Raw genomic sequence first — 14,332 nt, forward strand, 5'->3', positions numbered from 1 at the left:
AGGAGAGAGGTAACGGGTGATGCATAGTGTGCTCTAGGTCCGCACTGGATACTGAGGGAGAGCCTGGAAGGACGGACCACTCATGGACTTTTCAAGAACTGCTTAGTGAATTCAGAATAGGTAGATCCCTTAGAAATAAGGAGTCGGAGATTGAAACCTGGCAAATATATTCTGAAATTCACATAGAAAAAAATTAAGTGGGTAGGTATGAAAGTCATCTAATAAAAATGAATTGAAAAATATAGAAGACTGGGACAGATTGTTCATTTCTCTCCAAATAAATTTTACAAAACTACAGTCATTAAAGAATGAGTAAATTGAGTCACATAGAGTTCCTTGTGAATGCACTTGCAGGTGAGTAATCAAATTGTTCAGAGGTTTTTATGTCAAATGAATGGGGAGCTATATTTGATTCATCGCTAGTGTTGGTATGAGACCAGGATTTCACCTTGGACATGAACCAGAGACTAATTTTAACTCAAGCTAAAATACTTCTTTAAAACTCCACCCTAAGCTGCCTGATAGCTATGTAAATCCAATATCAATAATGTCTTCAAAAATCATAAACTACATCCCTGAAACTATTGCCTTGAGATCATCTTTAAACCATAAACATTCCCAGAAGTCTTCTCAAAACCAAGCAGTAGTTTCACTGAATTAGTAGAAAACACCCTCATGGAGTATGATATTCTTTTAACAATCTTGTGAGATCCAGTGTGTAACAGTTACTTGAGGGGAATCTTAGAGGGCACTGAGTAGGTAATGAGGGAGGAACAGTTCAGAAAAGGAGGGTGAGAATAGTCACATAACAAGCATGTAGTCGGTGTCATAGACATGGTTGAATTGGTATATGTTTTGCTGTATATATTTTCAGCAACAGCAAAAAACTTAAAACCAAACCATAAACTACTAAAACCCACCCAAGATTAATTAGCTAAACAGGACTATGATTATTATTTTTTGAGATGAACTTGTCACTAAAGACTTCAAACCCATTTCAGTTTTTCTTTTTCTTTTTTTAAGGGGGGTGGGGAGGCAGACCTATAAGTATTAAAGAAATTGCATTTGTAGTTAAAAACCTTCCTAAAAATAATCTCCAATCACAAAATAATAATTTATAAATTAACTAGGGTTCATGAGGGGGAGATGGGAGCAGGGAGGGAGGGGAAAAATGAGGAACTGATGCCAGGGGCTTAAGTGGGGAGGAAATGTTTTGAGAATGATGAGGGCAATGAATGTACAAATGTGCTTTACACAATTGATGTATGTATGGATTGTGATAAGAGTTGTATGAGCCCCTAATGAAACGATTTTAAAAAGAAAGAAAAGAGAAGGGGAAAAAAAATCTCCAGGCCAAGATAACTTCGCTAGCAAATTTAAAGACAGAATATTACAATTCCATGCAGAAAGTACTCTCGACTTACTTTTGGCTAGAACTACTTGGATACCAAAACGAGACAGAGACACTACAATGAAAGCAAACTACAAACCAATATCTTACACATAGCTGGATGTAAAATCCCTTAACAAAATATTAGTAAGTTGAATCCAACAATATGGAGAAAGAAGAAAATCACCACAACCAGGTGGAGTTTTTCCCAAGAATGGAAAGCAGATACAGTGTTCAAAAGCCCGTCAATATCACACAACATATTAACAATGAAATACTACTGAGTTGAAAAAAAGGTGAACTCTTAATATATGCAACAAAGTGGCTGACTCTCAAAGGTGTTTTACTGAGTGAAAGAAACCCATCTCAAAGTTACCCCTCCAAGCCCCTCTTTAATGTTCCCTAGCACCAAGTATATATCTTTGTCTAAATTTATCACTTTATATTGAAATTATCACCCTATAAGTTGCTCTGCAAAATACTATGCTGCTCTGGGTCCAGTTCCATGTATTTGTCATTGCTATGCCAGCAGCAGCAGCTGCTGCAGGGACGGCTTCAATAAATATTTAATTGAATGGAAGTAGGACAACCCTCTGTTTTGATTGGAAGTTGGGTGTGGCGGGTGCCTGTACCTCTCCAACCCTTTTTTCAAAGGGCCAGTGGTAGTCTAGGCCTTTGAGTTGTTTTGTTAAGGATTCAGATCTGCTTAAAAAGCAAAGCTCAGTGTGGTCAGTCAACAGGCTGCCATTAGGCCAGGACCGCAGCCATTATAATCAGTGCCTCCTTTGTAGAAGACCAGTGGCAGTCATTTGGCAAGGGATGGATGGGAAAGGAAGCACTCTCTGGCATTTAGGTTTGGGCAGCCAGGTTTTGCGTGATGCTCCCACAGTGATCCCTGCACAGAGTTTTTGTTCTGCACATTCTTTTCATTTGTCTTTAGAGAAAACCTTGACGATGAATAGGTTCAAGGGCCTTTATGTTGTTTGGTCCCTGGACAGAATCCACATCAACAGTCAGAAGTACTTTGTTGAGCCTATTCCATGGCAGTTGCACTGCATACATTGCTCCATTGACCTTCCCAGAGACAGCATATAATAGCTCATTTCAGTCGTGCGTTTTTGTGCTAGGCCATCCATCACGATTTAAGTCTTGGCTGCATAAACAATCCTCTGTCACCGAAAGTGAAGGCTGACAGCTGCTGTGTCTTCTTTTGGAGCGTTTGCTCCAGTTTCTCCTCAGGTTTTGTTTTGGCTCTTTGTTTTATTTTTTATTTCTGTGTTATGCTTGTGTATTAGAGAGCCTAAACTCTCAGGAATGACATAATCAAACTAAAAAGTGATAACCCTTTCAGTTTAGTGTTCCTCCCATCTGCCCTGTTCCCTTCCCCAAGCCCCAGCATAGAACAAGGGCATTATTTTTTCCAGGCAACTAACAGAATGCAGAAAGTGCTGTACTTTTTTAAAAAATACATAAGTCATCTATGTGCATGTCAAGTAACTTCTAATGAATCCATAGGAAAATTATATAAGACAGTGTATACCTTCAAGGATTTATGACCTAATTGTGGTGATAAATAAACTGAAAGTTAGATACACACACCTAGGCCTCAGCTTTTTGTCATTGCTGGTTTTGTTTCATTTAAAATTTTTCTCACTACTTTCCTGACAGGGTTATATCCTCACGTGAGCCTCTGTGTGTGAGGAACTTAGCATGGTACCTCGCCTGTAGGGAATTGTTCCATAAATGGTATCAGTTACATTGAAGGGTAGATTCAGTGTGTACAAACATGGAGAAAGGACTTTGCCTGGACATAGCAACAGTGTTTTCACTGAGGTGGTGATGCTGAAGGAAACTGCATATACAAAGGCATACAGGAGTGAAATATAAAGTTCATGTCAAGAACCCTACTTCCTGACTGTATCTAGGAGAGAGGGATGAAGGGGTACATACAATGAGAGATAGTCAGGAGGTTTTGGCTTAATTCTAGAAGGTATGGGCCATGACTTTATATTAAGTGAGTGGGGTTGGGGTATAAAATTAATCAAACAGTGCTCATGAAAAATTTTGATTTATAAAACCCTCTTTCAGGTCTCACTAGCCCTGGAGCCTTTGTCAGAAACATATGACAGCTACAATCCTCTTCCTACCACGGACATGACTGAAAACATGCTTTTATCTGAGCCAGCATTCAGAGGGAATATTGAATCCAGCAATACCCAGTTTGCCGTTCCTGCTGAGCCTCATAGAATTCCGACCACCAAAATTGAAGAGAAAGAGTTAGCCGCCAACAGTAGTAGGTCAACAACTCCAAGGTAAACAGCACCGTGAATACCAACAGAACTGTCAGCTAATTCCTGCTGTACTCATAATGTCTGCTTTTGATTTGTAGCTGAGAAAAGACGAAAGGAAGAGAGTTATTCAGCAAACACATACTAAGTACCTAATTAATAGTTCCTGGATCGTCCAGATACTGGGCATAACAATCATAAAAAACACTTCTATTTTCAAGGACTACTCACTAACTAGTTGGGATGCAGACATAAAAGTAAATTAAGAACAACTAATTGATATCTATAGATAAAAAGAATATCATGGAGGCAGTGTCTGACCTCCTCTGACTTAATAAGAGCTCATCAGCCCAAATTAATTCCTATGAGGCAGAGTTTAGACATCCCTCCCTCCTCCCTCTAACCTTCAAATACTTATACCAACCATCCCTCCCAAAGTACTCTCAATTTTCCCCCTGGGTATGATAATCTGTTTGCCTGGCCACACAGAGCTTATAGACCAAACTCACAATTACAGAATTTATTAGGGAAGTTAATAGGTTATAATTCAAGATCAGAAATGCTCAGGATACAGTTCTTCCAGTCAGGAGTATTGCCTTTTCAACCATTCCCACAGGCATACCCTTCTCTGTTCCTCAGTCTCTCAACCACTTGGCTCCTTGACTTCTGTCCTGCTCAAGTAAGTTTTACAAAGCTTTTTTTTAGCACTACCATTAAGTGCCCAGAGGGCATGCCACTCCATCATACACTTCTACTCAAGGACTCTTAGCTCTAGCTCTGCGGGTCAGCAAGCCTGGTTCTCTCAATTCAGTGTTTGCAAGCACCCCACTCAAGCAAACCTCCTGCCAGAAGGCATTCAACTTACTTGCACCATGGGCCAGGATGCCAGCTCTGCCTTGTGCTCTTGGTACTGTTGCCTCTGCTGCTACTACTATTCTGTCTCATCGCAGGTTCATACTTCTCTGTCTCCTGGATGAGAAGGTTTCAGATCCAAAGGTCGCACTTCACTCCTGGCTTTTCTTTTAGTCCTTCATTCCTGCTTCTGAGATGGTTCATTTTAAACCTAAGAGGATGACGAAACTGACCAATCCCCTCATTATAGTCCCATATATCTTATTTTCATGGTCTCACCCAGTCACTTGGTGGAAATTACAAAGACCATGGCTAGAGGGGCCATATTAAATAATCCACTGCACTACAGATGCTCTGATAGATGTCCAAGAGAAACAAGAGAGTGGTGAAAGAGAACAGAGTAAGAGAAATTGGTCTTTGTTTAAATAATTATTTACTAGACACTGGATGAACTCTTTCATTATCACTTCAGCCATAGTTCAGGGTAAAACATCTATTATTTCCTCATTCGGGAGATGAAAAACAGATTTGCAAAGTCACATAGCAAATACCTAAATCATCGCTTTCCGAGTCCACACTCTGCTATAACCCCTAATCCCTTTTCTTTCTCTTATTAAGTAGGATGGTAGTGGAATTTGGTAACATAACTGCTAAAATTCTCTCTTCTTTTAAAAACAGGGGAAAGGACCTTTTGTACTTTGCAGAGAACTCTGATGCAATAAAAGATTCTCCCTTTGGACTACAGCGCCTTCTTAATTCAGGACAGAGTGTAGAGTCTGTAACTCTGAAAGGCGAAGCTCCGCGGAAACAGATGTCTCTTCTCAACAGTTCTGAATTCCAGCCTCACACTGGGACAGTGGCCAAGAGTCGCAGTGACTCATGCATTCTTTCTTCAAACAATCCTCCTACCAAAGACCTTCTTTCAGGTATATATAAATGTGTATATAATTCCATATTTTACCTAGGATGCGTGTTTGTCCATTTGAGAACTGAGACTAAGCTCTATTTATTGGGATTATTCTGCTCATTAGCCAGTCTACATAGAAAACTAAGACTTCTGCTTAAACTATAAATGGCCAAATAAAAGTGAGTAATCTTGCCTCACTCCAAAATCTTTCACCATTTAAAGGCAACCCTTTTAAACTAAGTAACGGCTAAATAATTACTAGACACTTAACAATTATAGGTTGGGGAAAAGAACCATTTAAATGAAGCAGATAGGGGAGAAGAATCTTGTTTGGAGAAAAATCTTTATTGCCCTTCTCTTTTTTTCCCCCAAATAGTTTAAGGCAGTAATATGGAAACATTCCCTGCACAGCAAGTGCTGATGTTAAGTCTAGAAATTAAATGTCTCAGGCCAGACTTCTCCTAAAACAGAAGTTGAACGAATCCATTTGCCCTTTTCAGAGTTTAGACTGAAATAAAAAGCCAAGAGGAACAAAATTAGACCTAAGCCAGGTGAGAGAGAGTAGAATGAAAGCAGTTGAGGTACCTGTGTCACAATGAATGGGGTCGTCAACCATGGAGTTCTCTGACTGAGGGACATGGCAGCAATCTGTCTCCAGAGTACGTTATCTGCCGTCTAAAAGTCTTCTAAATAACTACTTGATGACATAACTCAGATTAGTAAGGATTTAATTCAGTAGAAATGTCTATGATCCATTATATGTATGTAGTATATGTGTGTGTGTGTGCCAAAATTAGAAGATTTTAGTCTTTAATGTAACTTTAGGCTTCATTAGCAAGAAAGAGTACCATCCCACTATATGCAGCACTAGAATAGTGCACCTGGGCGCCAGACACCAAAAAACATATTAATTCATCCATTCAGTCCTTATTTATTCAGGACCTACCAAGTATCTGGCACTCTTCTAGGAGTTAGGAATATAGCATTAGAAAAAAAGGGCCAGTTTTTTTTCTAAATCATACATCCTAATGTGGAAAGATTGATGACAAGCTGCATAAAGCAGTAGTTTTCTTATGCTGTCAAGCAAGTTCCAACGCATAGCAACCTACATGTGCCCAGAATAAAACACTGCCCGGTCCTCTGCCAGCCTCACCGCTGGTGGTGGGGCCCATGGTTGCAGTCACTGTGTCACTTCACCTCACGGAGGGGCTTCCTTTTTCCACTGACCTTCTGCCAAGCATGGCATCCTTTTCCAGGGACTGGTCTCTCCTGGGAACATGCTCAAAGTATTGCCATCCTGGCTTCTAAGGAGCATTCTGGATGCTTTTCTTCCAAGACGGTGCTTGTTACTTTGACAGTCTATAGCACTGTCCTCTGTTCTCTAGCATCATAGTGCAAGTGCATCAACTCCTCTTCTTCGGCATCTTCCTTGTTCATTGTACAACTTTACATACATAGGAGGTGATTGAAAATGGTATGGCTTAGATCAGGTTCACATTTAGTCCTCAAAGTGACATCCTTGCTCTTTAACACTTTATAGTGGTCTTGTGCAATAAATTTGCCCAATGCAGTGGGGGGAAATTAAGAGAAGGGGACGTGAGTTTTACTTATATTGGCAAAGGGAGGCCTCACTGAGAAGGTAACATCAGAGTAAAGACCTAAAGACGATGACTTTCTCCTAGGAGAGTAACTAAGAAGATGACGGGGACCACCAACAGAAAATATTTAGCCTGAAGCAAACAGTAGTGGTTACGTGTTCGAAATCACCAGCAGCTCCTCGGGAGAAAGAGGACCTTTCTACTCTCGTCAACATTTGGTCTCAGAAACCCACAAGTGGGTCAGTGTAGGTCATCATTGATGAGATGGCAGTGAGTTTGGTTTGGTTTCGGAGTTCTGTGCTAGCTATTATACTAAGTGCCTTACAGACATAATCTGTTATAACCTCACAAAACCCGTAGAAGGTAGGGATTATTTATTAGCTCCATTTTAAAATTACAGCGCAGGCTCAGAGTTTCTAAGTGACCTGTTGAACCCTCTTTGAGGTATCATTGTGGATGAAGACCCGTGGATGGATTGACACAGTGGTTGCAACACCGAGCTCAAACATATCCATGTTTCTGAGGACCAGGCGGTGTGTGGTCTTGTTGCACAGAGTTGATAAGAGTCAGATCCAGTTTGTTGGCACCTCGGGGACAAAACAAGCATAACTGTCACAGAGCAAGGCAAGGGCAGCAAGCAGGGGAGCCCGTATTCTGTCAGAAAGCAGCTGTTCCCAACTCCAGTTCATTATTCTCTTAGATTCTAATTAACTGATTAATAATTGGTGCTCGTCAATCAAGCAGGTTAAATAAAATATGGGCATAATCTATAGGCTGCCACTCTTTGACTCCTCTTCCATCAGTGTTAGTAGGATCAATGGGCTTAAAGATCAGATGGATTTTCCCTCAGTCTGAATTAATAATCCAGCTGGCCCACAGATGGGAAAGGACTGCTCATAAGAGGCAGTTGATTTCACATCCCTAAAAATGGTCAAACATTGGGCTAACTAACCTCCTGATAGGACTTTCCGAAATAGTTGGATATGATCTTTAAAGGGTCCTGTTAACCATCAGATTTGGGAGCACTAAGATTTAAATGGGCCACTTTAATAGGTCCAGAGCTAAGGTCATGAGAGGAACACACCAGATACCTCTTCCTCTTCTTCAGTGTGGGTTAGGTGTTGGACTGCTAACTACAGGGTCAGTGGTTCAAACCTACCAATGACTTCTTGGGAGTAAAGGTTGACAGTCTCAGAAACCCTATGTAGGCTCATTATGTTGGAATCTACTTGATGGCAGTGGTTTTGGTTTTCTTCACTCAGTTATCTAACATGATACTAGAAAATAGAGCACAGAGTTAAATCAGTCAACTAACTAGTATTTATTAACTACTCACCTGTTTATAAGAGTTGGGCTTGTAGGATTGATAGTAGGGCACTAATGAGCCTTGGTGGCGTAGTTGAATGGTGCCTGCTTTTATCAAGTTATCTTAAGCACCGGTCCCCATTCTGATGATTGGTTGTTATTAGTCTGGGTACTTTAGAGAAACAAATACACAGAAACTCATTATAAGAGAGAGTTTTATGTGAAGGTTACGTGCATACCAAGAAAACATCCCAACCCAGTGCTGCCCAAGCCCACAAGTCCAAAAGTCCAACATTAACCCGTATGTCCAACACCAGTCCACAAAGTCCTCCTCCATCTCACAAAACAGAGGCAATGATGCCGACTGCAGGAGGAAAGCCGAGTCAGTGAATGTGTAAGCATCTCAGTGCTGGCAGGGGTCTCCACACGGGTGCTCCAGCACTCAGGGCTGCATCAGGGTAGGTCCATGTGGCTTCTCCTTGGGGATGTCTTGCAGGAAGTCAGCCTTGCAAGCTGGAGCATGGAACTGCTAAGACAGCTGCACTCTGGTGCGACCACAAATCAAGAGACCCGAGAACTCGAAAGGCGAGGTTCACCAAGCCATTTATCCCTCCGCCCTTCAATTAATCCCCACTTGTGTTTATCGACCAGGTTGGCACAATTAACTAACTCATTGGTCGATTCTGAAAATATTTCTCAACAAGGAGTTTATATTACCTGATGAAATCTTTGGAGTGTTGTATTTTGTGTCAGTCATTATTCTGAAAATTAGGCATACAAAGAAATATGGTACAGTCTCTGCCTTTAGGGAATTCAGTGTAATAAAGGAGGCCACTTCTAAAGGAAATCATTATAGTTAAGGTGTGATATCTGTAACAGTGAAAGTCCTCGTCTGTTTGAAAACATGATCTCCAACGCCTGATCGGCATTGCCCAGGCACGAGGTATACAAAGACCAAAAGGAGCGCATCCCTACATTCAGTGGACTGGGAGAGACAGACATGCACTGCAGGATAAATTCTTTTTTTTTTTTTTTAATTGATAATTTTATTGGCAGCTCTTACAGATATAACAGTCCACAAATCAATTGCATCAAGAAAACTTGTACCGATGCTGCCATTATGGTTTTAAAAACATTTTCTTTCTACTTGAGCCCCTTGATATTGGCTCCTCTTTATTCCTTCCCTCCTCCAAGGATAAATTCTTTGACCCAGGTCAATATCAGGAACTCTGAGAGCACAGAGGAAGTACTCCATTGACGGAATTAAAGAAAGTTTGGTATGGGTAGATTATAAACACCAATGCTGTCGTCACTCTTGAAAGGTCTTGGGTGTCAGCAGAAAAATTATTTTTTACATGACTGATAACTAGTGGAATTTATTATTGGCACTGCTTGTCATTAACCTCCATTCATATTTATTGAGCTCAACAGCCTCACTAAGGAAATTTAAACTGTATCCCATAAAGCCAAGTGCCAACTAGAAATTCAGAGGATCTTATCATAATACCGTTTCTTTAGTTGAAGAACTTCGATTTCAGTCGGCTTTCCAAAGCCATATTTTTCTCACTCTTTATCAGTAACTAAACAAGGTAGTCATTTTCCAGCTGAATCCTAAAGTTTAAAGAAAAAATTAAAAGTAAATATATATACGGTGACTTTTGATTGGAATACTATGCAACTATTGACAGAAAAAAGCTAATGCAAATTCAGTGTGAGAATTCAGTTACAATGTATATGATACCCTATTTTTAGAAAACAAAAGTGTATGTCCATGAACGAGTATATGCATGCATAAATTAAATCTTTAATAGATATATGGAAGTGTAACCATGGATATTCCTGAATGGTGATATTAATGGGTATATTAAAGTTCTGTTGTTGTTATTATTTTAGTGACTTAAAAACCACCCTTTTTTTTGGTTCTCAGTTGTGTAGGTCAGAAGTTCAGCTTGGTGTCGTAGAGTTCTCTGCTTAGAGAGTGTGTTAGGCAGGGTTTTCTAGAGAAACAAAACCAGGACACTTATGGTTATACATCTATATATACACATATATACATACATATATACATATACATACATATATATACAGCATGAAGGAACATAACAGCTAATTAGTCCACAGCAGTACAAAGGGCTCAGTTCAATTCACATCTGTGGAACATTTAATATACTGGAAGTCCTTCAAGTCGAGGACTGCTGGGTCCAAGGTCAAGGAAGCAGACAGCTGAGCCTTCCCCTCAAGCAATGCAAGCAGAGTCCGCCTACAGGCAGCAAACAGCAGGGAGGGTTACCAACAGCCCACAGCTCAGAAGCTCAGTGGAGCAGTCCTGGATAGAATATCGAACTCAAGCATTACAGGGCGACAGGATCCACCAGCCTCAAGCCCAAGGGATACACACCAGCAGTGTGGAGAAGCAGCTATCGAAGGAGCCCTCAAGCTCTAGCCACACGTTCCACCAGTTGGCTGTCCCACAGCTAAGTGTAGCTCACAAGTTGAGGCAAAGAACTAGCTAAAGCAGCCGCATGCAAGTCCAATCACCAGAGAGCAAGAGAGGGGGCAGACCGTGCAGAGCCATTTATCTCTTTGCCCTCCAATCAAACTGCGACCTGATTAATCCCACATGTTCCTACTGGCCAGGTTGGCACAATAAACCTACCTGTCACAGAGGATCACTAGGTGTCAACTGGGATCAGGTCTGCTCACCAAAATACTCTCCCAGTTTTAAGAGGTGAGTTGACTTGAGACCTTACTTAATCTACAAAGTGACATTTATAACAGTACCTAGATTAGTCATTAAATCACTTGAAGAAAGTATATGCACACCAGGAGATGGGAATCTTGGTGGCCTCAAAATTCTGCCTACCAGAGGGTGATCTTATTATGCTTTTACTTTAGTTGTAATTCTCACATCATCCATTGAACACAATATCTAAGTAATTTTTCCAAGTATTTCTGCGATGTTAAATAAATGCTAGGGATTGATGGATCTCTTAGATTCCCCGCACCCCCTTGGCCGGATTCTTTCCTGTGATGGCTAGAAGCTATCAATCTTTTGAGCAGGAGGTGTGCACTTGCTTTCTGGTCCAACTTACCTTCTAAGCCGCTGTAGAGCCTCAAGAACTGACGGTGCTTCCCAGATTCATACCACTGTTCCTCGGAAGCAGCCCACGCTTCCTCGACTTTTAAAGGAAGCCTAAGAAATTAAGCAAAACCATAGATAGCTTGCTGGTTAAAAACATAGACTGTGGCATCATTCTGCCTGTGTGGTGTACCCAGGTATTACTTAGCCAAATTAATTACTATCTTTGCCTCAGTTCTTCACCTAGAAAACGAGGGAAATAGTTGTGCCCATGTCAGATGACTATTGAGAGGATTATATGAATTAATGTTCATAAAATACTTATGAACCCATCACATGGTAAAACCCCAAAATTCAAACCCAGTGCCATCAAATGCATTCCAACTCAGCAATTCTGTATATAGTTTCCAAAGTTGTAAATCTTAACCGGAGCAGATAACCTCATCCTTCTCCTGAAGTGGCTGGGACATTGAACCGCCGACCTTTCAATTAGTTCAGTGCTAAACCAATAGCACGTGGTAAGGGCTTCATAAACATTACCTGCTACTATTGTTATCTGAGGGTAGGGTAAATTTTAGCAGTGGGAAAGTCTCAAGACGGGGCTCCAGTCTAACTTTTTCATAGCCTGCTACAGAATCTTGGACAAGTCTTAGAAATTTTCTGGCATTCATTTTTTCATCTATAGAGGTATAAGATTAAAATCACTATAGTTCCTCGATATTTAGCTTGAATAGTTGTGTTTATTGGATAAGAATGTTATTAAAACTTAAAAATAATAAGAGAATGCACTAATGTGCCTAGATACAAAAACAATACATAGACATCACTAAGCTTATTATAGACAAATAAAAACGGGCAGATTAAGTGAATGGCTATAACAAATCCACTCACTCACTGCCACTGAGTGGATGCTGACTCATAGCAACCCTGTAGGACAGAGTAGTACCGGCCCTGTGGGTTTCCAGGAGTTCACAGGAGTAGAAAGCCCATCCTTCTCCCCTAAGGAAGTTAGTCTCTCCAAAATGGAGACTTTGGTCACTGCTGTCATATCAGCTCACACAGTCACAGCATTGTACATATTTGTTGTTGTTAAGTGATCATCCCCAAGGAATTTTCAAGGTAGTGGGAGTGCAGGAAAATTCGCTGGCAAAAAGTTTGTGGGAAAATTCCATTGTCTTTTGATTCTGTTTTTCTGTGAACGCTTTGAAGCCTCTTCATACTCTGTGATGGAAGGAAATCCACTGAGCATTGCAAGTGACTGCTGGTTTTAGATTGTCTGTGTCCTGCTTTTCCCTGTTCAGTTTTGTTAGAACAAGGCAGTAAACTGCGCAACGCCATGGTGGTTTCTGCAATGAAGTCAAGCCCAGATACTAGCATGTTGTTGGACGAGTGTCATCCTCCTAGGAAGGAAGAGCCTCTGAGAGCAGCAACGCAGTAAGTTACAGGATCGACATGACCTTCAGCCTCACATTTTATATTACTTCCTGCTCAGAGTTTTTTTGTCAAGTTATAAAATCATTTTAACACTTCAAATAATCCTTAATGTAGTGGAAAAGAGTTCTCAAGATATTCATTGACACTAAATGTGTAAATAGATAAATTCTTTCCTTCCTCTGAACTTTCATGTTTAAATTGTGGGAATATTCTCTCCATCCTATCCCACAAAAATGAAATGGGATTTCAATGTGGGAAAGAGCTTTATAGAGAGTACAGTTTCCTATAAGGGTTCCAACATAGCCACGCTGGTGAAGATGGCAACTGCTGTTCTGATGTTCATAGGGTCACCATGGTCCGACCCAACTCACTGGCACCTACCCTGTTTTCCCGAAAGTAAGACATCCCCCCGAAAATAAGACCTACTTACAGTTTGCCTCTCGCTGAAATAGAAGGCATCCCCCCGAAATAAGGCCCCCTGAAGCTACCGTAACTCTGGACTATAGTGGTGGGCAGCGCCGCGCAGCTCACTGTTGGCTGCAGTGCAGCTGGAGCAGACGGGAAGTGCGAGGTCTCTTTTAATAAAACAATAACTGTGGACCGTATTCTTCATAGAAAAATAAGACATCCCCTGAAAATAAGACCTAGTGCATCTTTGGGAGCAAAAATTAATATCAGACACTCTTATTTTCGGGAAAACAGGATAACAACAACACTGACTGTTAAGTTTCTTAAAAACCACAGGAGAGAACGCCATCCCTTCCACCCCTTGACGACCTCCAGTGTGTCAGGTTTGCACTGGATGGTTTTTCAGAAGTAGACCATCGGGTGGACTCGAACCTCCAGCCTTTCTGTTAGCAGTCAAGCACATTAATTATTTGCACTACCCTGGGATGCTGTTAGGTTTAAAGTATATGTAATTTCCAGTAGTGGACTAGCTTCATGTGCTTTTATCTTTTTAATCATTTTATTGGGAGCTCTTACAGATATCATAACATTCCATAGTTCAATCACATCAAGCAGTATTGTACAATTGCTACTCCAATCAGTTTCAAAGCCTTTTCTTTCTTCTTGAACTCCTTGATATCAGCTTCCCTGTATCCCCTCCTTACCCTCCAGGAATCCTTATTAATTTTTTCCTAATAATAGTTTATTTTTGACCATGTCTTATACAATCCAATATATCCATTCACATACAATTCTGTTGTTCAGTCCCTTCGAGTGGGATTATGCAGTCATCAGTGCTATCAGCTTCCTGTTCCTCCTTCCTTCCCATCTCTTCCCATACCCCTAGGGAACCATTACTCCTGTTACTATTTCTGAAGGGTTATCTATCTTGGCTTTCATGTACCGAATGATCTTTTTAAAAAATCATTTTATTGGGGGGCTCGTACAACTCTTATCACAATCTATCCATCCATCCATCGTGTCAAGCACACTTGCACATTTGTTGCCATCATCATTCTCAAAACATTTGCT

General features: G+C 40.7%; 1 protein-coding gene across 6 annotated transcripts in view; it reads left to right on the forward strand.

Moving 5' to 3' along the window:
- C2CD3 (C2 domain containing 3 centriole elongation regulator) overlaps positions 1 to 14,332 on the forward strand; it is a 124,264-nt gene that overhangs the window by 9,829 nt on the left and 100,103 nt on the right. For all 6 annotated transcript variants that reach the window (XM_045293111.1, XM_045293112.1, XM_045293107.1 and 3 more), the window contains exons 4-6: positions 3,479 to 3,702; positions 5,209 to 5,456; positions 12,721 to 12,853. In XM_045293111.1, the coding sequence (XP_045149046.1) occupies positions 3,479 to 3,702; positions 5,209 to 5,456; positions 12,721 to 12,853 (605 nt within the window). The remainder of the gene's footprint in view (positions 1 to 3,478; positions 3,703 to 5,208; positions 5,457 to 12,720; positions 12,854 to 14,332) is intronic.

The sequence above is a fragment of the Echinops telfairi genome, unplaced genomic scaffold, assembly GCF_000313985.2.
Source record: "Echinops telfairi isolate 266 unplaced genomic scaffold, ASM31398v2 ScPeMD7_1713;HRSCAF=2227, whole genome shotgun sequence".
Lineage (NCBI taxonomy): Eukaryota > Metazoa > Chordata > Mammalia > Afrosoricida > Tenrecidae > Echinops > Echinops telfairi.